At 49.2% G+C, this 24,804-nt stretch overlaps 1 protein-coding gene across 1 annotated transcript; it reads left to right on the top strand.

Moving 5' to 3' along the window:
• Positions 1-98: 98 nt before the first annotated feature.
• On the top strand, positions 99-22,442 carry eipr1 (EARP complex and GARP complex interacting protein 1). Its single transcript, XM_018756686.1, has 9 exons — positions 99-217; positions 899-982; positions 6,325-6,457; positions 9,330-9,486; positions 12,578-12,677; positions 14,195-14,331; positions 19,977-20,144; positions 21,014-21,181; positions 21,742-22,442. Exons 1-9 carry the CDS (start codon positions 176-178, stop codon positions 21,914-21,916), a joined length of 1,164 nt encoding a protein of 387 aa, XP_018612202.1. The 5' UTR covers positions 99-175; the 3' UTR covers positions 21,917-22,442.
• The last annotated feature ends 2,362 nt before the right edge of the window (positions 22,443-24,804 follow it).

The following is a 24,804-nucleotide window of genomic DNA, read 5'->3' as shown; positions in this document are numbered from 1 at the left end:
AGCAAGAATAGTTTCAAATCTCTCTTTTACGCAAATTGCGCTAAAATACCTGCGAGTTTCTTTTTTTTCCCCTCCAAGGTTTGCGGAAATGTTTTGCTGGCTGATGTGCAGAAGAAGGGGTGACAGACAGACATCATAAAACCACACAGATGCAATAAAGGCATAGTTTGTGAAGATGGAGGACGATGCGCCTGTCATATATGGTCTTGAGTTTCAGGTAAAGCGTGGTGTGGGTAGAGGAGGTACTTGTGACGTGTGCGGGAACTGAAGTATAATATAAATTTAAATTAATATCATGATGATTTTGGCATGACGTGTGTATTCAGTCACTAGTTTACTCTGTACGTATTGCATTGAATTTTATATTTTTACCTCTTCGTAATCTTAAAGCGAGTTAATCGCGTTACATATTTGTGACTCTTCGAGATACCACTGTCTCTGAACGAGGAAAAAATGGGTTTGCAGTATCATCATTCATTCGTTCATTCACTCATCCATGGCATGGCATTCTTACAGTGTTACACTGACACACTCAGTGATTAATTTAATGTATTAATTCAGTCATTCAATTAGTTTATTCACTGGGTCATTCACTATTAGCTGGTTTATTCACTCATGCCATGGTTCACTCACTCCTACTCAGTGGTTCATTCATTCATTCATTCATTCATTCAGTAACATGCCTTGTGATTGGTTGCATGTGCACTCAGTGTCGTATTTCCAGTGTTTCCTAAACGTGTGGATGATCATGATGAGCATTCCCCTGCATCCTGGCTCTGTCCTTGTCCGGAACCCAGGCAGGTTCAGCCACGTGATGAGTCCCCACGTCTCAGTGTGTCCATGTCTTCGTCTTAGAGACGTTTCCCTCTCTTTTTGACGTGTCTGTGCTGATGTCCAGGCCCGAGCGCTAACGGCTCAGACTGCGGAAACGGACGCCATTCGCTTCCTCGTGGGCACTCAGTCGCTCAAGTTTGATAATCAGGTGAGTTTGAGGACAAAGGAGAAGACGTTCAGGTCGGCAGAACGGGAGGTTTGTGGTGTAAAACCTCGGTGGAATTGGCGGGAATAACATGATCGCTTCCTGAAACCGGACTGGTTCCTTTGTAGCATTGCAGTTTTCTCAATGTCATTGTTGGGGTTCGTCTGATTGACACTTTCCCCAGAGTGATTTACCATGTTAGGTTTGTACACCAAGGTACTTACGATGATTTGCCCGTGTTATACTGGGTAATTTTTACTTGGCTACCACAACAGGTGTGCAAGATGACAACTCTAACCATTATGCCACCTGCTGGCTGTATATAATGTAACGTGCAGCGCGACACCAGGCTGCCCGATGAAGCAGACACACAGCTTGAAGTTGGGCACCTTGTGTCACCATGTTTGTTGTACAGGCCACACAATGAAGCCTTTTTAATGGTACATACATTTTTCATACATACAGGTGCTCTGCAGCTTATGACAACCTGGAGTTCCAGCGACCGCCCCATTAACCTTACGTTATTTTTGAGGTCGTAATACGTGGTCATAACATCTGACGAAGACGGCTTCATTTGTTCGGTAACGTCGGCCGTCCGTGTTTCTTACCATGTTTCTTATTGACTCACTCGTCCATCAGCGACCGTGGTGTATTGAATGAAATCATAAGTGAAACATCCTGTCAAGTTGCACTTTTGCCACAGCTAGCAAACAACAGCGTGAGTTTTCAGCTGGTGCAGAAAAGGAAAAAATGGAAAGAAAACAGGTTTAGACATGAAAGTGAAAATAATAGCGCAGAATGAAAATATAATTACGAAGTAACACGCTCATGGGAAGCGAGGCTCATTGCTGATGTGGCCAGAATCTGTGGTCTCCCCCGGGTGTGACGCACCCTGCTGGCCAGTAATGAGACTGAGTGGGCGTGTGTCACTCTGGGTCATTCTGGCAGGGCTGAGGTGAAGAAGGCTGCACTGGGCTGAAAGTGAGGATGAAAAAAGTTGTGATTTCAGGTAAAGCAAAATTAGTTTAAAGACGTCAAGAACACTTGCCGAGTATTAAAAAAAAAAATTGCTGCCTTCACGGCAGGAAGTATTAAAGTCACAAAGCAAACTCACTCAGACGTCTCTTGGGTAACCGAACCCTGTCTAAGGGCCGTTTATAGGAGTCTATCTGCGCTGTCTTTGCTCTCAAGCACATAATCACACCTTTGGTTTGTTGAGAAACGATTATATAATTCAAAATATATGTTTGTATATTGTTATATAAACCTTTTTCCTTTTCATGTAATAATAGTATTGTTTGTTAGTGCATCCTGCCAGTTATCCTGTGGGGAAGGAGAGTTTTGCTGAGAAGCTCTGTTTCTTTTGAAGTTTCATTCCTTTATTATTATTTTTCTTCTTATCATTATTATTACCTGACACTTTTCTCCAAGGTGACATACAATGGTAGATTTCTATACAAAGCTACATACAGTTTGTTAATGCAGCTGGGCAATTTGTACTGTATGAATTCAGGGTTAGTACTTTGATCAAGGGTACTAAAGTAGCAGCTGAATTTGAACCCAGCACCATTGACTGTTCCAGCCACTGCAGCAGTCACTGGCACGACCCATACACTCTTGGTTTGCACCCCTTCCGCTCGTTGGCTTTCTTTACACAATGTCAGAGAGCAGTTCGGATGGACCTGGACCTGCAGGTGTCCAGGTGATCCATAGGGGGCACTAGTGGGACCACCCTAGCGGTTTGAACTCCAGAGCTCCGTTAGCAGTGAACGGCCGCTGTTCCCTGAGCTGCCCAGACCTGATCGAGACGCCTGGGATGATCGCGGAACTAGTGCTTTCATTGGTGTGTTTTGCCCGTACCCTCGGGTCCACTGCAGAGATCCCAATCTCTTAATTACCCTGCCTCTGTGACTCCGCTTCCAGGGGCAGGGGAGAGCAGCGCTAGCGCGCCGCGCAGTTTGGCAAGTAATCAGATCTCACCGTTGTGTGCGCCCGCGTTTCTAAACAGTTAGTTTTAGGCGTTTCAGGATGCAGTCGTGTGTAGCACCAGCTGGAAGTAGCAATAATTTACCCCATTATTAATTCCATCGTAGTGCTACTTGGCATGTGATTTATTGTCATATTTAGTTACACCCCACTAAAGACTAGGGGGCGTGGGGGGGTGTGACGGGCACAAATAATCCACACAGAAATGACTTGCAATTATACGTATTTTGTTGTTGTTTATGCTGAATCTGTTTGTTTGTTTTGTTTCTTTTCGCCTGGTTGTTCCAGCCATCGGTCTGGTTGCTATTCGGAGTTCCATCCTTCATTACAGCGCAAGGGGCTGTAACCTCTTCAACATCTCGACTTCCCGCTCAGCTCCACCTCTGTGGCGACACAAGAATTCCGGAGTCCGCAGCAGGGTCCGAAAGCCCAGCCCAACCCCCCCAGTAGTTGCACTGCATAAATTTATTTCTTAACCGTTCATTATTCAATATTTGTATTTATTCCTTCATCCAAAGCTTTTCTCCAAGCAAACTTCTAATGTTTGCACTCCAGGGTAATTAGTGAGCACCCCTTTATACAGCAAGGTATTTTTTACTGTGTCAGGTCAGGTTGAGTACCTTGATTAAGAGTACTGCAGCAAGAGGGTGATTCAGAACAGGTACATTTGATTGAAAGGTGACACTTCTTATTCATGTGCCACCTGCTGACATATTTTCTTCAGTGTCGCCGTTACTGCCGTGTGTTCTGCTGGATATTTAAGGCTGCTGTGTCGGTTTAAAGGTACAGTTGCAGTTCCCCGTCTGTGATTTGTGCCCACGGCGTGCTGGTTTCCTGCCCCGCTCGGGCTCGTACTGCCACTTGGCTTTATGTATGGCTGGGCGCAGTTTCACCCTGGTTTGAAATATTGATGTGAGCATCCCAGAGGTGATGAAATGGTTCGGTGGCCCACCCACGCCAATTTTCCCCGCTCAGCTGTGCTTAGTGTCGGCCCCTGAACCGAAGCACCTTAATGAAGGGACCTGCAGGCGGAGGGCAGCGTCCCCGCCATTTCCAGCACCCCTTTTTAGGATAATTAAAACGGCAGGGAAAGGGGCCGAGAGAAAGGAGCGAGATGACTCACTTTGCATCTCTGATGGAAAACGGCGTTAAATCACGAGGAGCTGGGGTTCCTCCCGTCTGCCAGATCGTTCCAGGCCCCATTACCCCCAACCCCCCACCCCACTCCAATTATCCTGTCCAGCCATCGGAATTTATTTGTATTGCCATCCGCCATAAAATTATAACTTCGTGTAATAATTTTTGTTCAGTGTGGTCCAACCCAAGGTTAATGGCTTCATCTGACTTTCAACTGTCGAAAAAGGTGTCAGCGCGGCTTGCTCAGCGCGACGGACTCCCTCGTAAAGCGTGTCCCTTCGAGGAGGATGGCTGGAGTTACTGCCAGGTGCAACCGATTAATATTTCGAAACAACATCTCATTAAAAAGCCTAGATTCCCCTCCACCCCTTCTCTGCATACTGTTTCTTAAAAGGTCCAGCATGTCGCTGGTGACACCTCGTACCATGGAGTAATCCAGTGACGGCAACACACTCCTTTGTGGCCCCGTTTATCAGGCTCACACTCGGAGACTCGACTCTGCTTCTCAGCTCTCTGGGGGCCACATCTGAGTTTTCACATCCTCTAATGAACAGCGAATGTGTTGTAACTCAGTGGTAAATGGGGGGGTAGTCAGCAGCATTTTCAGCAAAAGCGATCTTGAAATTGTTCCCACAAAGCAGGATGTTGAATGGGTGAGTCAGCTGGGGGGTGGAAACAGGCTGCGGCAAAAGTGACAAATTCTGAACGGTTGGCGATGCTGCTGCGGATGCCGTCGGCCGCAGGTAACTGGGCTTCCTTGGCGTGTCGGGCAGGTGCGCAGCATGCTTTAGAACACACTCCAGGTCGAGGATGGCACAAGATCCACCACATTTTGAGTTGTAGCCCCGCACCAAAGCCTTGCTACTAGCCTTCCCGCAGGCCGCGCTTTCCCATTTCCCACACTGAAATAAGTGATTAAAGAATTATCTGCTTTTTCATAGCTGGGGGATAATCTGCAAATAATTCTCATATCCGAGGGGTGCCGGAATTTGTTTGCATTCTTCACATTTTTCTTGGTTCGTGTTTTTCTGTGCAGTATTGAAGAAAACATTACAGGTAGCTCTTCAGCATTTTGTAAACACATTCATGGAGCACTTTTTTTCCTGAAGGTAATGATCTTTGCAGAAGAATTCCAGCAACATGGAATTTAACTTTATTAACATTAAAGTGTTTGTGCACTGAGCTACTTACGCTGATTTTCCTATTTGTACAGTTGGGTAATTTTTACCGTATCATTTAAGGGGAAGTACCTTGAATTGATAGGGACTACAACAGGATGTGGGATTCAATCTTGGCTTCCATAGTGGCAAAGGAATGGCTCTGACCATGATGCTACCTGGCTTTCCCCCCGAATGGAGACATTAATTTGGCAGAGGAGTATTTTATAGCAGTGGGTGTTGTAGTCAGAATGCTTGACTAGGCATAGTCTGCATTGATTTAAAAAAAAAAAAAAAAAAGTGCCATAAAATAAAACATAATTAACCTCACCAAAAAAAACTGTTCTTGGGTGACAACATTAGGTGGGAAATTTCTTTGGCAAATTTGACAGTTTTCGTCTTTTACAGTTAAATTCTGTTTATTTTTACAGACTGCTGAACAGAGTACACTTCAGGGTGCAGTTCAGCATGTGATACAGTGGAACGACAAGTGTAGTTCATTATTAGGATAAGCCAGTCGGCAGCCGAGGAGAGGAAAACAAAAAAACTCTCACTGCAAAGAAAAGGAGACAATTAAACCTCTGGGGTCCAAGTACCAGTGGCTGCCCACCACACCAGGGCATTTTACCGTGGTGGCCGGGCACCGCTGACATTTTTAGAGCAGAAGACCGGTATGTGTCTGCCAGAGATATAGTCCATGGAAGGGAAGGTAGATGTCCAGACCCCTGGTTGCTGATATTTAGTAAGGAAAAATTTTATGTAGTAGTATCACAACACTGGCATGAATTAACATTATTGTCTGTTGGGCTGTGTGGTAGTGTTCTGGGGTTCTCAGACATTTGTATTTAGGTTAACCTCTTTGAATTTAAACTATTGATTGAATTGTGACTCCAGCCAAACAAGAAACCAGTGGGCTTGTCTAATCAAACCCCCTATTGCTCCAGCTACCTCGTTCTAACTCCCGCCATCGGGATCAAGCCACGGGTGCGACACGGGAAAGGCTGTCACACGCCAGCCCCCCTGCTGGCACATGTACTCACCGCTCCCACGGTCCTCTTCCCGCAGATACACATCATCGACTTTGATGATGAGAATAACATCATTAACAAGAGTGTGCTGCTGCACCAGGTCGGCGAGATATGGCACATGAGCGCCAGTCCTGCAGATAAAAGCGTGCTGACAACATGCTACAACACGAGTAAGTAGCTCCTCGTTGCTCTGGTACCCAGCTGTGCCTCCACCCTCATCCACCCTCTCTTGCATGTCTTAAGGCGATTTACAACGTTGGGTTTGTGTACTGTTACCTACGCTTATTCACCTATTTAGAGAGTAATTTAATTGCTAATTCAGGGTAAATAACTTTGATTAAGGGTACTTAAGTAGAAGGTGAAATTCGAACCCAGCTTACTCCATTGCAAGGCAGCGCCTCTAATCACTGCGCCCCCTGCTGCCCAGCTTCTCATTGGCATTACTCATCCACAGAGCCAAGGCTTGTCGTCCTTGTGTTTTCCCTGCTAGCTCTGATGGTTAATCCACCCTCTCCACCCACAGTCCCCACAAGGCAATTAAAAAATTAAACGAACATGAAGAAATTATTTGAAATTGAAAAAAATGTAATTACATTAACGTTGTCTGAGGCCGAAGCCCGGGGTGCTGCCTGTGCTGTTGAAGCCCGTAGTCGGTGCTCTCTGGAAGCCATTGAGCAAAAACATGGGCCTGAGGCCCCCCTTTCCACCGGAGCCCATCGATCGGCTGCTGATGTGGGCCGTGTTGGAGTGGAGTTCAAAAGGGAATTCTAATCAGCGTGACGCTCCATCTAATGAAGCGACTAGAGCCAAAGACATTGCACGGCTGCCCGTTCGCTTTTCGATCACCCATAATGCTCTGTGCCGCAGTGGGCTGTGGACTCCCTTCTCCTGTGGATAACCAGTGAATGAGCACGTCTGGGCGAGGAGCGTGTCTCGGGTGTATCAGAACCGCAGGCCATCCTGATGCCTCCTCGGGGCCTGTGGCCATCTGCCGTTTGAGCCCCCGAGAACCTGAGCGGTCAGCTTACCTTGTTGGTAAACAATGCCCCCACTGTTCAGCGATGGAATAGCAAGGTCACCACCCTTTGTTTGCCTACTGTCTGGTATTCATTGTTGAACATCCCGGGAATGTTTTATATCCATCTATTGTTGCCCAGAGCAGGGTTGTGGTGCTCCGGAGCATATCCTGGAAAAATGAGGCAGGGTAAACCCTTGGGTGGGACACCAGTCCATTGCAGGGAAATGGCACATAGTCACTCACTGAATCACTTGCTCACTCACACATACACACACTGTGGGCTATTTAGGGTCATCAGTTCACCCGAATCATGCGTCTTTGGACTATGGGAGGAAGTCAGCGTGAACATGGGGAGAACATGCAAATCCCACACAGATTGAGCTGGGTAATATATAATTTCAAATCAGAATAAAATGCATGTAATTGATTTTGAGTCGACTTAATTATTTAAGTTTGCTGTAGTCCTGCTGTGTACCTGAGAGCGTCAATGACACCGCACACCACGTGGTATGACTGCGACCTGTACCAGCACGCCTGTATGCACACCTGGGGAGGGGTACGACACCTGCGCTTGCGCTCCACACGCTGAGGAGCCCGACACAGGTGGGCGGAGGATGTGGGTCTGCGTGGGTGTGTCTTCGCCCCAATCCGTGCCTGAAATACCGGTGTGATGCGATAATTGCCTTTGGAAACACAAAACACACCACCCATTTGCAGTGGAAAAGTGTATTATTTCCACAATTGCCATTAAAAGGGAAAACGTTTGCAATGTTATGATCTGAATGGTGATGCTGTCTCGGTGCCTTGATTATTATTTACTGTACATCCCTTTGTTGCTGTTGCGGTGGCCATTAATCAGCGGACCACGCGGATTATCTGGGGAGCCGAGGCAACAGGAGTGGGGCTGGGGCGAGCGCGGGTGGCCTCTAGGGGCAGTGTTTGCCATGGTCTGAGGACGTACTCGCTCATACCAGCTAGCTCACACGCAAAGAGAACTGAGAAGCTTTGCACGAGATGCTGAAGTGGCCAGCCCCCACCCCCGCCTAAAGCAAACACACACAGGCTTTATTAATATTTATTCACTTATCTGACGCTTTTCTCCAAGGTGACTTTGTTAGGTTTGTACACTAAGCTGCTTACAGTGATTTACCCATTTATATACATAGCAGAGTAGTAGTTTTTACTGTCGGTTCAGGATAAGTCCCTTGATCAAGGGTGCTGTAACAGGAGTGGGATTTGAACCCAGGGTCTGTGATTTGAAATGTGACAGCTCAAACCATTGTGCCACGTGTTGCCCTGCTTTCCCCTTCTTGCTACTGCTTCCTGCTCGTGCTGTTGCACAGGAATAGCTGCACACACACGACTCTGTACATGTTAAACAGAACAGAACAACTGCCTATAGTTGCAGATTGAATGCAGCAAAATTGCTGCTCGGTCTAATCAGAAGCATCGTTGTTTGAACAAAGCCCATTTATAGTTTTTTTTTTTTTTTTTTTCTTTTTTCATCCAGTTTCTTTCATTATCTGAAATGTTAAAGCTTTGTTACTTTAAATCTCAAATGCGGGATCTCTCTTGAACGGAGACCCTCTTTAAAATAATGGATTATTCCCAAGGTTCACCTATACAGTCTCTGGACACCTTGCCTGGAATTTATGTCACAGTGTAGCACACTTTCAGTGATTACCTTGACAGCATTCAGCACTGCTGTAATTACTCCATTTTATTGATAATGATGTTTTTATACCTTTTGATCGTATCAGTTGCAATGCACAGCTGCACAAAAACCAGTGTATTTGTAGCTCAGGATCAAAGTGCGGATTAACCTTGCGCCTAATGCTGTTGATGCCCGATAGCATTCGTTCACCATCCATTTTAAATAAGGTAGATGTAATAATCTCATTTATTCATGGAAGCAGGTTGTTAAAAAGAAATAAAAGGAAATATTTTCTACTGTTTGAATGTCAGGCATGTTTTACGTTCCTCTGTCCAGCGTGGTGCTTAGTCGCTAACTCTTTGCTGTTCAGCCTCCGACAGCCGGGTGGCGACATCGGCGGCCGTGTGGAGGATGCCCAAGGAGTTTGAATCGGGTACCCATGAGTCCCCGGACGACTCGTCGAACAACCCGCAGGCCCTGGAGCTCCTCTGTCACCTTGACAACGCCGCCCAGGGCAACATGGCCTGGTACGAAGGTTTGCTGTCAATTTGACACCCTGCCGCTGCCCGCATCACCAACACTCCCTCTGTCTCTCACATGTGGTGGGGATACCAGGGTACCGGGGATGGTGCTTTCACAGGCGTTTGTTTTCCCACAGGAAGCTATTGACTGACCTACATAGTGAAGCGCTTAGGTGGTGTGAGCGCCTCGGCTGAGTGGGTAACACGGTGCCGTCATTGGGGGCGGAAAAAACATAAATAAAAAGGGGAGCAAAACCTAATCCATTTTCGTGCTGTGTTCCGGTGACTGGCTCACGATGGTTATCTTTGGAGGGAGAATATTTGGTTCATAAATGGGATTTATTTCAGCTCATTTGCGGGGTGTTTTGTTCGACGGCAGCGCTGTCAAAAGGGGTTCAAATCCCCGCAGCCTGAGTTGCCGGTTTTGTCCGGGCTTCAGATGCCGTTGGGCATTTCGAGCACACGTGCACAGGGCAGAGAACCAGGGGTGAAGAGTTTGAAGAAGATATGTCACATCGTACCTACACTCCCCCCTTGCCAGATGCATGCGTAACTGGTTTAGCCTGGACACATTTCGCACCTGTCGCTCGTGTCAGCCGTGGCACCTTCCCCTGGCTGATCTCTGGCACCTGTTACAGGAGGTGCTGGGTTTCGGGGTTACAGATCCCCATCCCTCTCCAGGGGAGCGTGTCAGACAGTATCAGGAAAGCCGGCCGCGACAGGGTGTCGATCTTGGCAGGTGTTGATCGGCTGCCGTTGCCCGTCCGTCAGCAGGAATGGCGCGCCGCTCTGCCTCAAGTTCCAGTGCGTCCGTTGAGGCAAGCGGAGCTGCCTCTCGGGGCTGACTCACGCGCAGCGTTGCCGGCCCACAAGGAAGTGCGCCTTTCCCCATCCCAGAGTCGTCCTCCTCTGCGTTTGCTGTGCTCTGGGGAGACGGGGATGCGCTCTCAGTGTGCTGTGAAAGCAGGCGGCGCCGTCTCTCCGGATGCACGGAGACAGACGTGCGTCGCCTTATTAGCGAACGTATAACTGACACGTCTGGCGCACGCGGCCCGGAAAGCTCATTACCACGGTGCAGCCGCGGGGTTTTCCTCTGGCGACGGCTGCACCCACCTTCAGGACTCGCTGAAGATGGATGGGGAGGAGGGGAGAAGTCATTTTGTTCCCATCACAGAGCACCGAGGTTTGCTCCGCGAGAGCGGAAACCGAAATCCTTAGATATGTAAAGCTCTTTGGTAATCCGGGGAGGGAAGGAGTCCCGAGAAGATGGGCTCGCTCTGCCCGCCCCCCCACCCGATCCGATCCGATCCGCAGACAGCGGGGATTGGACGTGTCGCCGTGTCTTTTTCTGCTTATCTCCCAGCACCCGAAGAGCTCGAAGCCCCCCGGCCTGAAGGATGGTCCCTGCGGGCCGAGGCTGAAGATCGATGGTGCTGGAGACCGCAGCTCTCACACCTCTGGAGCCGCAGGGCTCTCAAGGGCAATGGGGGGGGTTAGCACCATGACGCAGAGCTTGTCGTCCCCCCCCCACGCCCTATCGTTATATGAGTGCGGCTGATGGATTGCTTTGTTTTCCCAGCCGCCTCCATCAGTCAGCTGCGTTCGGGGCCGAGAACGCCGGATGCCTCTGATGCCACCCCTCTCCCAGAGGCAGGCAGGTCTCTTCGCACTCTGGCTCCCTCGTCGTACCCGCACCGTCACTGAGTGCGAGGAGGTGCTTCACAGCCACCTGGTAATTTATGGTTCAAAAAGCACACAGGTTCAGTTTTCCTACTGCTGTTTGCTCCGGTGGCCAAAAAAGAAAGCAAGTTCCAGAATTAAAAAAAAAAAAAAAAAAGTGGGAGGGAGTGTGGAAGGAGAAGTCAGTACAATCGTAGCTCTGCTGGCTCTCGAAGGGCCCGGCGACAAATCGATGGGACCCCAAGATTGAGCTGGAGTGCAATGTACAGGTCAGTCGATACGTTCAGTAATAATGGAATAATCCTCGGCGGGCTGCCGTTGCCAGTCGATCTTCACACACTCCCTAAATTGTGCGCGTTTACCCCCGACGCATGGCTGCATCTCGCGCCCCGTTGTCCATCTCCTCTGAACGCGCCTCGTGGGGTCAGAGCGCAGCGCCTCTCTGTCTACCAGCCTATCAGAAGGACCAAATAAAAAACACAAAAGACAAAAATCAGAATCTGTCTTCATGTGTGGAAATGTTCCCGTCATTGACGAAGCACCCAGACCGCATTCGCCCTCAGCGTGAGCGGCAACCGTCTGACTCGGAAACCGTTTGCAGCCTTTAAAAACGCAAGGGGTTGTTCAAAGTCCTCGGTCGAGTCCTATTTGCATATTAACTTGCATCAATACAGCCATCCTGCTGGGTGCTCCAAGGTCAAACGCCTGTAACCGATATTCTTCACAACGATCTGCTAGAGGCTCCTTTTAAGAATTAATTGATACTTTTGGGAGGGCCGCTCTTAAATCTCGGAGCGAGGAACAAATCGGCTTCCGATCGAGGCCGATGACACGCAGCGCATGAGCGCGACAGTGGGGCAAGTGGGCTTCTGTGTCACCCAAAGTGACCTGGGACTTGTCGTGACGTACGGCGCGGGTCTGATGACTTCCAGCACCTTGGGAGGGCCGTAAAAAGTGTCTCGCCTGCAGCCTGGGATTTATAACCTCAATAAATGTTTTTTTTTTTTTTTTTTTCCCTCTCCCCTTCTCCTTTCTCCTCTCAAGAAACGAATGCAAATTACAGACTTGGATGAAATCCTGAAAGGAACAGCTTCTCGTGGCTCCCCTAGTGCGAGCTCGCGCACACACACACAGACACACACAAACTTTATCTCTCTCTCTTGCATACTTCGACCGCATTTTACGGTCTCTGTTTTTTACTGTGTTGAATTAAGAGGAAGCGGGAGTTTAATTTATGGCTGAAGAGGAAGGACGTCGACTAACCTTAAGCAACTCTTGGTTTCTGTCAATGCCCTTGTGCGTTTGCATGTCCGAACACATGAGTGTTTGAGCATCTTGGGTTCTCCAGTCCAGTGCCGTGGCGGTATGTGTGTGTGGATTCAGACATTGACTGCAAGCTATGTCCACCCCGTCACAGCGTCCTATGGGAGCCCATGGGCGACGGCAAGCGGCTCGTCTCCTTGGCCGACAACCACGTGGCGCTGTGGGACCTCGAGGCGAGCTCCACCAAGGCCACGGTGAGATCATCACACCCGGAGATGCCATGTTCTCCACTCCTCTTATTGTGAGCATGCTTTTGGGGAAGGGTCTTCGGAGGGAGATGGAAACACAGATACCTTCACCACACCCACATCCATACACTTGCAGATGTATGCTGTGTAACACTAGCGCACAAGAACTCGTTTTTGTTTCATTACTAAGGATTTAACAGCTGTTATGATTTTAGAGATGCTGTCAAGAAAAGAGGACAAGTTAGCAAGGTTTTGCAAGCTAGTTGCACCCGGGGCAGCAGGTGGCGCATTGGTTAGAGTTAGCTTGTGCCGCTCAAAGGAGCCGGGTTTGAGTCCCTGCTCCTGCTGTACTGCCCTTGAGGAAGGTACTCATCTTGAACTGATGGAGTGAAAATTACCCAGCTGCAGAAATGGGCAAAACGGTGCAAGTAGCTTAACTGCTTTGGAGAAAATTGTCAGCTAAGTATGAAGGTGAGTCGAAAAGTATCTGCAACAAAGTTCTGCGGGAACTTGAAGTGTTAAGGTAGGAATGTTATTGCGGATACTTTTTGACTTTGGTAAATGCAAACCCGAGGAAGAAGGCATAGTTTACTGCTGGACACCTCGTGTCACATCGAGTGGCCACACCCACTGAGGGCACTACAGCTCTTTGAAAGATGGAGCGTGGCTAGAACCAGGAACCAGGAGGCGCTTTATGTTTTGTTCCAGGAGACGGACTGTCGCCCCTCACTCTGAACCGAATTGATTCCACAACCCCGACCCAAACTTTTCGTACCACATCATTGACAAAAGTGAGTCTCCTCGGTGCTCCGCGCTCTGTCAGCGAGCGCCCGTGTGCTCTTTACTTTTCACAGGCAATTAAACGGGAGGACGGGGCTCTGATCCCTTAACGACCTGGTTGGCTGTGTACACCAATCAATTCTCCACCGCTGTCAATGCTGTCACTTCACTCAGTGGGTGACCTTAAGTTATTTCGCTGATCGTCTGCATCAGGATGCAGAGCAAGAGCTTCACGTGGAAAACTCTTGGTTGCTCACTTTTTTGGAGTAGAAAATTTAAAAAAAATAGTAATAAATAATGTAGTTGACTGTGGCTTTTTCTACAAACAGACAGCAGGGATTTGAACACACTTCCATCTCTGATCCCTGTTCCTGTACCGCGCTGCTCGACTCGATTCCGAGGCTTCAACATCACATTGTTAACTGAGGCAGACAGGAGGCCGAAAGCCTAGTGCTTGAGGAGCAGCACAGTTACTATGGCAAACAGCTGCCTGCTTGCTTATGAATTAATAAATTATTATTATTTATTCATTTAGCTGATGTTAGGTTTGGATACTAAGCTACTTCAAATGATCTACTCATTTGTACAGCATGGTATTTTTTTAACTGCACCAGTTCAAGGTAAAGACCGTCGATGAAGGGTACTGGACCAGGAAGTGGGGTTGGATTCCAGGGTTGTAGTTTGCAAGGGCAAAGATGAGCAAAGAACGGGCCAACAGTACAGTGGAACGTCTCTCCTTTCAGGTGTCTAGCTCTGCCACCCTGGAGGGCAAAGGTCAACTGAAGTTCACCTCCGGGAAGTGGAGTCCTCACCACAACTGCACGCAGCTAGCCACGGCCAATGACACGGCCATCCGCGGATGGGATCTGCGCAGCATGAGGTAACCCCCCGCCTTTATTTACCGTACAACGCCTACTCCTCCACCCCCACCCAGGGCAGGACACTCGCATGAATGCTCGGTCACATCCTTCATTTTCCTTCTCACATCTTTATGTTGACTTCAGCAACTTCACCGTTTCCGCCATGGTGCTGGCTTTGACTTTTTCGTCCATGTCGGCAAGACAGCAACAGGATGTCGTCCTGCCTGCTACAGGAAGTGATTCCGTGATTCTCTATGGCTGCTGAGTTGTTGTCAGTTGCAAACATCCAGCGATGGCCGAAATGCAGCGTGACAGGGACAACTCGGTCTGCGTGCGGCTCTGCTCCAGGGATAATAATCTGTGTGCCATCGATCGCGGGAGGGAACACAGAGGTGCGCGGCTCTACACGAGGGAGGAGGAGGCGCAGCCTGCGTCTGCGTTCGATTAAATACCCAATGGACAGTAAAGTTGGGATGTCACAGATGCGGGGACGTGGAAGTCAGCGGAGGCACTCAGCCAGAGGACGGCCTGTCGCCTGTCCTGTCGCGTGCCGGCAGTGCCATCCACGCCATCCGCAGAGATGTGGCGAAGCGGGACAGACAAGGTCGAGCGGATCACCGCCGCCTCAGCGACCAGCTGGCACGCCACGGTCTGCTGCACCCAAGCGCCAGTGGAAGCGGTCACATTCCGGTCAGAGGAGGAGCTATACCAGGAGGTCATCGGAGTAGGGTGCAGGGTGGAGCAAGGCAGGTCGGCTTCGGTATCGGGTGCGAGCACCTGGGCTCCGGATTGAGGGATTCAACTTAACCAGAACAACCAGAGCGAGTGCTCGGCTCAGATAAGGGAAGGATAGCATTTCTCCTCCGTTTTTGCGAGGCACATAAGAGGCATAACAAATAGATGAGAAAGCGTATTGATTTAAAGGAAGAAGGGCGAATTGGGCGATTGATATCACGGAGAGTGTGCTGTGGAGGTTCAAGGTCAGTGCGCTCTTTCGTTTGCGTCGCATTGCTGATTGGAAACGTTGCCAAGCTCCCGGGGGGGCAGGTCCTCCACCGCCTGTTATGAACTTGATTTCTTAGCATTTTCTGCTTTATTAATTTGTCAAAGTCACCAAGAACGTACCCACCACCCCCTCCCACCCACCTCTAATTAATCAATTTCGTTGCGCCATGTTTAAATTACATTTTTGTTAAGTCTTGTTTATTGACTAATAGGTGGTGCTGCGAGCTGAAGAGAAACGTGTCGATTGGAAACGGGGAAACGGAAGCTGTCGCGTGACCCCGCGGTCACCTGCAGGCCTCAATCGGTTTTCGTTGTCTACAGGACACACAACTGGAGCACTTTCTCGGGGCTGAAGTTCACCAGCCTTGGGGCAAAGCTCGATCTGAGAGCACCTCCAGCTGTGCTGTTGCCATGGCTACTACGACTTCCTGTTTGCGGCACTTTAAAGCAGATGGAGTTTAAAAAGAAGTCTCTGTTGTAACACATGCCTTAAATATGAAATCTAATTCATTCAGCGTTTCTATGGCAACTTATAAGCCATTGTTAGACTTTCAGGGCTAGGACCCTGCTGCTTTACTTTGTATTTTCTGACCTTAATCAGTGGCATATTTGTCAATGAGAAAATGACTGCAGGGTGGCTATTGAAAAAGGAGGAGTTGGCTTGCAGTGGTTTGGCAACTGGGGGATGTGCTGTGTATAGAGGAGATGTTGGAGTTTACCATGTTTATTTTCTCTCTGAAGTGACCCCACAAACACACACACACAATCGCACACTTTGGAAGTGCTTCAAGAAACGCCAGCGAGGAATCGAGCGGAATGGTGAGAGAAGGTCTCGGTTGCTCCCCTGTCCTTCACATTTGACCCTTGCCGGAGTTTGGTCCCATCAACGAGGGTTTGACACACTTGAACGCTTGCCCTTCCTGCATGTCGTCGAGCCCAGAGACCGCGAGCGCACGGAGGTCATGAGAGGAGGTCAGACCGCACCTCTGAGCAGCGTTTCAGCAGCATGGGCCAGGTGTCGGACACCTTCCCCGTCAAAGAAGCGAGACGCCTCTCGGGGACTATATCCAGCAGATCGGGAATTCACTGCTGGCACACACCTGTCACCGTACATCTGGCCCGGTGACACATTGGCCAGCTGGCATCTTCCTTTTCATTTCAAGCGGAGCCGTTGCGCATGGGGGGTTACTTTGAGAAGCGTTTATGGACAGCAGTGGGTAGACTGGAAAAGCGTTTTAGCTCCATACCCCCTCCAGGGACTGAACGCGGCTGTGCCGCAGTTACACACTCGTACTGCTTAATGGCGAACTCGGCTGTTTCGTGCCGTTTTTTCAGAGCACGGGAGGGGGGGAAAAGCGGAGCGGCCTCCCCGGTTGCTAGCAAAGGACATGTTTTATTCCTTTTGATATTCTGGCACGGCTGCCGACATCCGGCGAGTGCGTCTGAGGCCACGACGCTTCTCCCCTGAGCTCCGACAGGAGAGCGGGAGCTCGTACCTGTGGTCCTACAGGGGACTGTAGTTTACACGGCAGCTTGCTGTGGGGTGGGTGGTTCGGTGGCGGGGGGGCTAGCTGTCAGCTAGGAGATGGGTGAGAGCAGGCAGCCATGTGTCAACTGCAGCACAGGGGTCTCTCTGCACCAGTGTGGTCTCTCTACAGCAGCATGGTCTCCCCGTGACAGCATGGTCTCCCCGCAGGGTTGACTCACTACCCTGCAGTGCCACAAGGGTCCCGGCGTCCGCGTTCACACCTGCCGGCACGAATCTCGCTCCCCCTTCCTGTTGCATCAACACTGCAGTCCTTCCTCTTCTCCAGGGTATAATTTTAAAGATTAATTTCAGCACTGAAGCCAGTATTATACATTCCCCTTTATGCTGCACCCTTTAATATTTACCTCTTGGTGGAATACTGTGGTTTGTGGCCTCGTATTATTCTTCCAGGAATTCCTAACTGGGTCGATGATATAGCGAAACAAAGTTATGAGGTACTTACACGAGGAGCTTATTGTCCTGCAGATGCTACAGCGTGAGGTTCAAATGTTCGAAAGAGGTGAAGGTGATCTTCTCGAAGACCCCTTCCCTCCATCGGCCGGACCCCAGAAGGGGATTGGTCGCCTCGGGTCATGTGGCGGAATGGCTACCGAGCCTTCAACAGAAATCGACCCAAGAAGGATGGTGCGGAAACGCCTGTAATTCACAGCTAGATGAGTGGCGCCACTCAGGATAAGGGCTCCGGAAAATGTGTTATTGGCAGTCATCCTCACTCATACCATCATGATCGGTCAGCGACCTAGCACTCTGCAGCAACTAATGTGGGTCAGACGTGCGCTGTTGGAGCCATCCATCTAAATCTGCATGGATGGATAAAGACGTGCCACTTTAACGCTGACCTTTGACGGAAACAATGTCTCTCCTCCTGAACTCAGAGTACTGCTTGCATACGTTTTTGCTTTCCCAGGGTCCCACGTGAACAGTTGTCCATCTGTCCGAGACTGGTCACGTGTCTAAAATTTCATAAAGTTAGGATCGTTCACCCATCTCATGGAGAGGCGCTCAGTAAACTAAGGCGAAATATTGCGAAGTTTGATACAAAGGGTATCATCTGCATTTTCGTTTTGACATCGTTTTCTCAGAGCCAAAATTTGTCGAAATTGATTTTATCGCTTGAAACAGCCCATGTTTGTCAAAAAGAAGTAAAGGAACCCCTATATTTTGTTATTTTGATTTCTTTTAAGGAAACACTGTTAGTAACTCTGTAATCTCTTGTTTTAGTGCTTCATCTAAAATTCTGTTTATTAAATGTTTTTGTAACATTTTATTTTTGGGTTAAAATTATATTGCAGGGAAAAATGTAAATGTGTGAACAGTAACTGAATGTGTTTCTGCCTGCTTTTCAGTCTAGAAATTGACCTGTTTTTGTCTTTCCAGTGTGTTCGAAAGTTGAACAGGTGTAGAACTTGGTGGGACAGGTGAAGTGTAAAATGTACCTGTCCTGTGGGCGACCAAATACGAGACGCGGCTGTCGGTCCCGCATTCCTCTCACTTTCTTAGCTGCATCGGCAAATTAGCCGGCCTGTTCGATTATTTCTTTTTCTTATTTTTTTTCTTCCCCTGTTCTCGAAGAGCATGGGGATACCAAAGGTCACCGTGACTACAGCAGCGCTCGATTGCCGCTGTTTTGCATCAGACGCCTCCGCACATTCATGTTTCCACTCGCGCCGTACCGTTTCCCACGTAAACGGCGCACGGACCCCCCCACCCCCCCCCCCACGCAAACAGACGCTCTTCCTGCCATGCTCTCTCTCCAGCTCTACCGTAATTTCGATAAGCGCCGGATGACTTTGTGCACGGCAGTTGTCATAGAAACAGGGACCTGTACAAACATTTAAGGGATGTGGTCCATGCCCTCGGCACACGTCGATCTGTCACTAAAGCAGGGAGACGGATGTGTTGTAATAACTTCTGTTGCCTTTAAGGAGGGATGAATTTAGATTTGGTTTCACTGTGTCCACGGGCTTAGGGAAGGGAGACTTAATCCCCATAACTTTGTCAAGTGTGTTATAGCCCAGCTTTGCTGTATCCTCATTTCATATTTAGGGTGGAAGCTTCCGAAACGGGCCGGTGCCGCGAAACTAATACAATTTCTTGCTCCATTTCCTCTCCCCTACTCATTAGGAGGCAGGAGTTTACGAATCCTCGCTTCTCCCTCCCCCGCCCCCTGCACGGCCGACCGGGGTCACCGTGGTTACCTGTGAGTCGGTCGGCGATGGAGGGAATCGCGCTAACGGGTTGTTAGCGACAGGACTTCGAGGGGATATGGGAGGCGGGTTATGGGGCGCACGCTGGAAACAGTTGTTGTTGTTCTTACAGCAGCCTGTTATGGGGGATGTATAAAAGAAATTAATGCTAAAAGAAGAAAAAAAAATTGTTTTTGCATCATACCTCATGGTGCAGTAAAAGCACCGGTGGGTTTATATCAGCTCTGAGTCCTGTCAGGGTCCTGCATCAGTGCCCCGTGCGACTGCAGCATGGGGGGAACGTGGAATTTAATAATGACCTGATTGAAGCCCTACACCCGCCCCCCCAGGTCATTTTTTCCCTCAATTTTTAATGAGATTTTTAATTGGCATGTTAATTGCGTAATGGGTTCGCTTGCGAAAGCCGCAGCACGGTGCAGGAGGGAGCGCCGTCCCTGGGAGCTGCGACTCCGTCCTCGTCCTCGGGATGAAGTGTTTGCACTGCGGTATTTGCCCGAAGTTCTCACCCACACTGTGGAACGCGTTCATTTTGACCGCAGTGTCAGTGATTCTCAACTGCAGTGTCGAGGGCATTCTTTCTGGCTCCAGGTCTGTTTTCTACTCCGCATGGCCCAAAACTCTGCAGAAACTCATCATCCAACCTGAGCATCCTGCCTCAAACTTCCTGTCTTGCTGCATAACTGTAGTATGTGGGATCAGGTCTGAAACCCCTCCGAACCCCAGAGGGACCATTACAGAGAACCAGATACTGTTTATTTTTTTAAACAGTCTGCCCCATGAGTCCTCAGTCTTTGCCTGTGAGGTATGCAGTTTTAATGATGCGGTTACACTTTGTTTGTTTTCCTTACCCACCCCCCACCCCCAACCCCAACCCCCTCCCCCTGACGGCCTCGCCGGGCCACAGTCAGATCTACTGCATCGAGAACGCCCACGGGCAGCTGGCGCGAGACCTGGACTTCAATCCCAACAAGCAGTATTACCTGGCCAGCTGCGGGGACGACTGCAAGGTCAAGTTCTGGGACGTGAGGAGCATCGGTGAGCCCGTGAAGACCCTGGAGGAGCACTCGCACTGGTCAGTGTGCAGCATCGCTCCCCATCTGTATCAGTGTCTCACACCATCTCCCTCTCTCAGCAGAACAGCGGTCCATCGATCCCACTACGGAGTGTTTGTCTACATATCTGGAAGTGTTTTGTTCTCTGCATATCCGGATTTAAATATATCTGTATATATATATATATATCCCCTCTTTTCATCTCGCTCTATTTAAATGAATAACTGTGTATAGATAGTATTTATTTGCTGCATATTTCCTTTAAGGTGCAGTAAGTGTGTGTGTTTGCATGTGCGTGTATCAGTGTGTTTCTTTCATCTTTGTACCCTCTGATAGCGGCTCTGTGAAAGGCACCTCCGACGGGTTGTGCCACAGCGTCGAGGGCCTCATTAGGAGCCCAGCGCAGCGGCAGTGTTGGGAGAGCGCCGGCCCAGCCCCCGCGTCGCCTGCGCGGAATAGCTAATGGCACCGCTCGACAGCCGGAGCGCCCCAGTCTGCGCTCGGCGCGTCTCCGAATGATGGCGCATGCTAATATTCCGGGCTGAAGATGTCACCCCAAAAAAAGAAATAAGTAAAGGGGAGCGAGACAGATTGAGCAAACATATCAATAATGCCGCAGATTTGATCCAATTTAGATATGAAATTCCAGAGCCGGAATAGGAGCTTTCCGGCCCGGCGAGGCAGCGTTGCTGTGTAGGGCGGGGGAATTAGGGAATTGGTTTAGGAAGCCGATTAAGGGGGGGGCAGGGAAAGGTTCGCTGAGCCAGAATTTCTGTCAGCAGAGGGGCTTATCTGCGAATCCCTCCCAGCCGAGGCGCGCGGCACAGGACCCGTCTCGCTGTTTGTGGGGGGAGAAGAAGAATTCGACCCGCCTTCTGTTCTTTCCCAGGGTGTGGAGCGTGAGGTACAACCACTCCCACGACCAGCTGGTGCTCACTGGGAGCAGCGACAGCCGGGTCATCCTCTCTAACATGGTGTCCATCTCCTCGGAGCCTTTCGGTCACCTGGCCGACGAGGACGACCTGAGCGACGGCGAAGACAACCATCAGGAGGAGAAGTACGTCCTCAGCTGTCTCCCACCTCCCCACTCCCCTCCAGCCCCGGTCATTTTTTACAGGCGCCGCACATGGGACAAAGCTTAAAGACATGGACCTGTAATCTGAAGGCTGCTGGTTCAGATCTCACTGTAGGCCGTGTTTGCAGAACCCTTGAGTAAAGCACTTAACCTGAACTGCTCCAGAGAAATTATTTTGTAGAAGAGAGCAGGCTAAGCAACTAATTAATAATAATAACAGCAACAATGGAGGATTATAAGTGGCGCAGATGCGGTTGTAAACACGCAGAGGGGCGCCCTGCTGGCATCCCACCCTGAGCTCCCCCAATATTCTGCTCCAGTGCTCTTTCTCACCAGGCGGGGTCCCTGAGGGCCGCGCAGCCGTGACCGGCTCGGCGCGCTGCTGATCACGAAGCTTCTCACCCGATTTCCATGAAAAATTGCCGCCGGGGCTCGGCGTAATCAGCAGCGTCCCTCACAGGGACCTTGAGGCGGAGCGGAGGCCGTCCTCTGCCAGGTGCCGGGTGGCTAACTGCGTGTCCTGTCCCTTCCCCTCCCTGCAGGAGCAAAGAGCCACTCCAGGACAGCATAATCGCCACCTACGAGGAGCACGAGGACAGCGTGTACGCCGTGGAGTGGTCCTGTGCCGATCCCTGGCTGTTCGCATCGCTCAGCTACGACGGCAGGCTGGTGATCAACAGGGTGCCCCGGGCGCTCAAGTACCGCATTCTGTTATAGACCTCCACCGCCCCACCTGCATATAAAACCCCTCTCAAAGTCCTCTCCTGCAGCCGGAGAGGGAAAGAGTACAGCGCAGCATCCACAACACTACAAACGCACGGTTGCAGTCCCTGATTTTGTTACCGTTTGTTCTTAGACGGATGCAGCCCTCGGATCTGGAGGACAGGTGAATAAATGTGGCCCGCTGTCCTTTAAGGAGATCGAAACGTTGCTCTCCTACTCCTACTTTTGTAGTCACTTCATCTCCTGGTGCCTGGGGGGCTCCGGTCATGAAGGGAGCATAATTCAGTCCCGCTGCGCCAGAATCCATTGCAAACTAACGGTTTGCGTAACGCCTTCGCCTGTAACCGAGTCGCACTGAAAAGAATCAGGAAAATTATGGAGAAATAAGATGATAATGTAAATGTCCAAAGGTGTAAATGTCCAAATAAAACAAAAACGTTTAATGTCCACCTACTGTGAAGAAACAATATTCTATAAATGCACAATTTAACACAATTAATTCTTTGCGCAGACAACCAACACACCCATTTCTGTCCGCCACTAGGATTGTCCCTTTGAAGACACCATACTTGCATGTGGGTTTATGCATGAATTTTGTTGCAATGTGGGGTAAAACCAAGTGTGAGGATGATGGTTGAATTCACTGGGTTGGACCTTGTGTGGGAATTATGGCTGTGGTGTTCATCACAACCCATCCAGGGTGCCAGGGAGGTCCAGTCTGGTCTGAGCCATTGCCAGGTAGTCCCTGTAGTCCCTACCAAGCCTCGCATCTCTTGTCTGTCCTTTTTACTATAGTCACATAATTTGTGCAGTGGAATTTCCAGAGCTAGGTTCAACCTTAGAATGTAACCTACCACCTCCATCCCCCAAACAGCTCTTACCACCCCTTGCACCCTCATAGGGTGACATGCCCAGCAGTGAGATTTAGCAGACTTCCTGTCCCTGAGTCCCACCCGCTGGCAGTTGCGGTGGAGCCAGAGGTTCTCACCCTGGACCCCCTGCAGAGAGAATGGTGGCAGCACAGGAGGGGGGGTGAGAGTGCATGAGCTGATGGAGGAGGAGATGCCAGAGATGCGAGACGGTGGGACAGGCTTGTGGAAAAGGTGAAAAGTCCTCGAGGGGCCGGAGATTCTCACAAAGGTCAGAACAAAAGAGCAGCCAGTTTTCAATTTTAAGAAAGTAGCTTTTTCAGCTTTATCGTGTACGGGATATTATTTATCAGTTTAGTTATGTCTTATTCTATCATAACTAATAAGGGAACATGTGTTCAGTTCATGGGTGGGTACTTACTGTTTGTATAACAAACTGTGACAGTCTTTTTTAATTTTTTAATTTTTTTAAGACCTAGAGTTAGATTAAGAGGGACTCCATGTCAATAAAATTGTTTCCACGAGCACCGAAAGGAGTGCTCCATCGGGAAAGTGTTGATCTGGAACCGATGTGTATTGCAGGTATCACAGGTATGTCCTGATTTGGGTTAACGTTCTTTGCGTTAAAGGTGCAAGTCTATAGGCAGGAGCTGCTGGAGGATTTCAGGTGCTTCATTTTTGCCCATCATTTAAACAGGAACAGAACTTGGTTTTCCGCAGCTGCTGTGAACACCGAAAGCTTCCATTCCATGAAGAATAATTTTTTTTGTTTTTCTGACCTGTGAGAAACAGAAGGTGCCATTCAGCGGCTGGAATCGGGGGAGCTGCGATTTCAACTCCACCTAATTGTCTGTTGCTCCAACACTAGGCGGAGAGCCGCCTGACCTTTCCTCGTCCCCGAGATCCTGCCAGCCCACGGCTGTGTCACCAGGTCGCGTGACCTTGCCACATCACCACCTACCCCTCCAATACTGCCAACTGCATTTCGAGCCGGTTTCAGTCACAGTCTCAGAAAATCTTATGGCTTGGGTTTGACGGGGAGCTACATGACAAAGCACGCACCGTACTTAGTGTCTCAGCAGGTTTGTCTTTTCCGGTTTTTGGCCAACCCAAGCGCCAGTTAAACCCTCGTAAACAAGTGTGACTACAGGTCAAGTGTCATGCCTGTCGCTCCTTATGGTGCATCACAAGTCGCCCCAAAGGTCAGACGTTTTTTTTTTTTATTTAAATTTTTTGTTTATTTAAAAATTCAGCACAGCATTCACTCTATTTCCTCATATATTCCTCATATTCCAGTGAGTTAATTCATCCAACATGTCACTAAGCCATCCTGGGTGAAGCGAAGTTCGAAATCCATACATGTCATTTTTCCCGTCGCCATTTACCGAGTAATCTGTGTGTGTCAGCGGGTTGCAGACACTTCTCAATGCTCAGGTTGGGGCGCACATTGTGTCTAACGTTTGAAGGCAGTGGAAGGACTTTGTGTCTAACCCGGATGTTTCGCTGGAGGGCTTTACATAAACTTTTGTGTTTTTTTTTTTTTGGTTTTTTCCCACCCCTTGCAGAATTCTCTAATGACAGCTGCTCTTTTGTTATTTTCTGTGTGCATTAAACATACGCTGCTCCTTTTCCGCCTGCAACTTTTAAATAGTAATAAAAAACCTCAGGTCATAGCATTCCTCTCCCTTTAAGGGCAAAGAAGGAATTGGATTCAGTTGGTGGTGAAATAAATGAAAATGAAATAAGTGAAATTAGATTTAATTTAATAATTTATTCATGTTTTCTGAGCCAGAGCACAACCTTCGGGGAACTCAGGTGATTATTACCTACAAGAAGTATTCATTTGAACTCGGAAATATGCGGATCCCTTGAAATGAAAATTAGCTCGGGAGAATCGGGGTAGACAGACGCACACAAAAATCAACATGAAATAAAACATCAAAAAGGCATCTCGGGGGGCCGGGAGGTGATAGCATGTGCCCTGCAGGGGCTGGGTACTGGTGTTGAGTGAGA

Source organism: Scleropages formosus, chromosome 15 (genome assembly GCF_900964775.1).
Source record: "Scleropages formosus chromosome 15, fSclFor1.1, whole genome shotgun sequence".
NCBI lineage: Eukaryota > Metazoa > Chordata > Actinopteri > Osteoglossiformes > Osteoglossidae > Scleropages > Scleropages formosus.
Note: the sequence above shows the minus strand (reverse complement) of the source record. Positions and strands in the feature narration are given on the sequence as shown.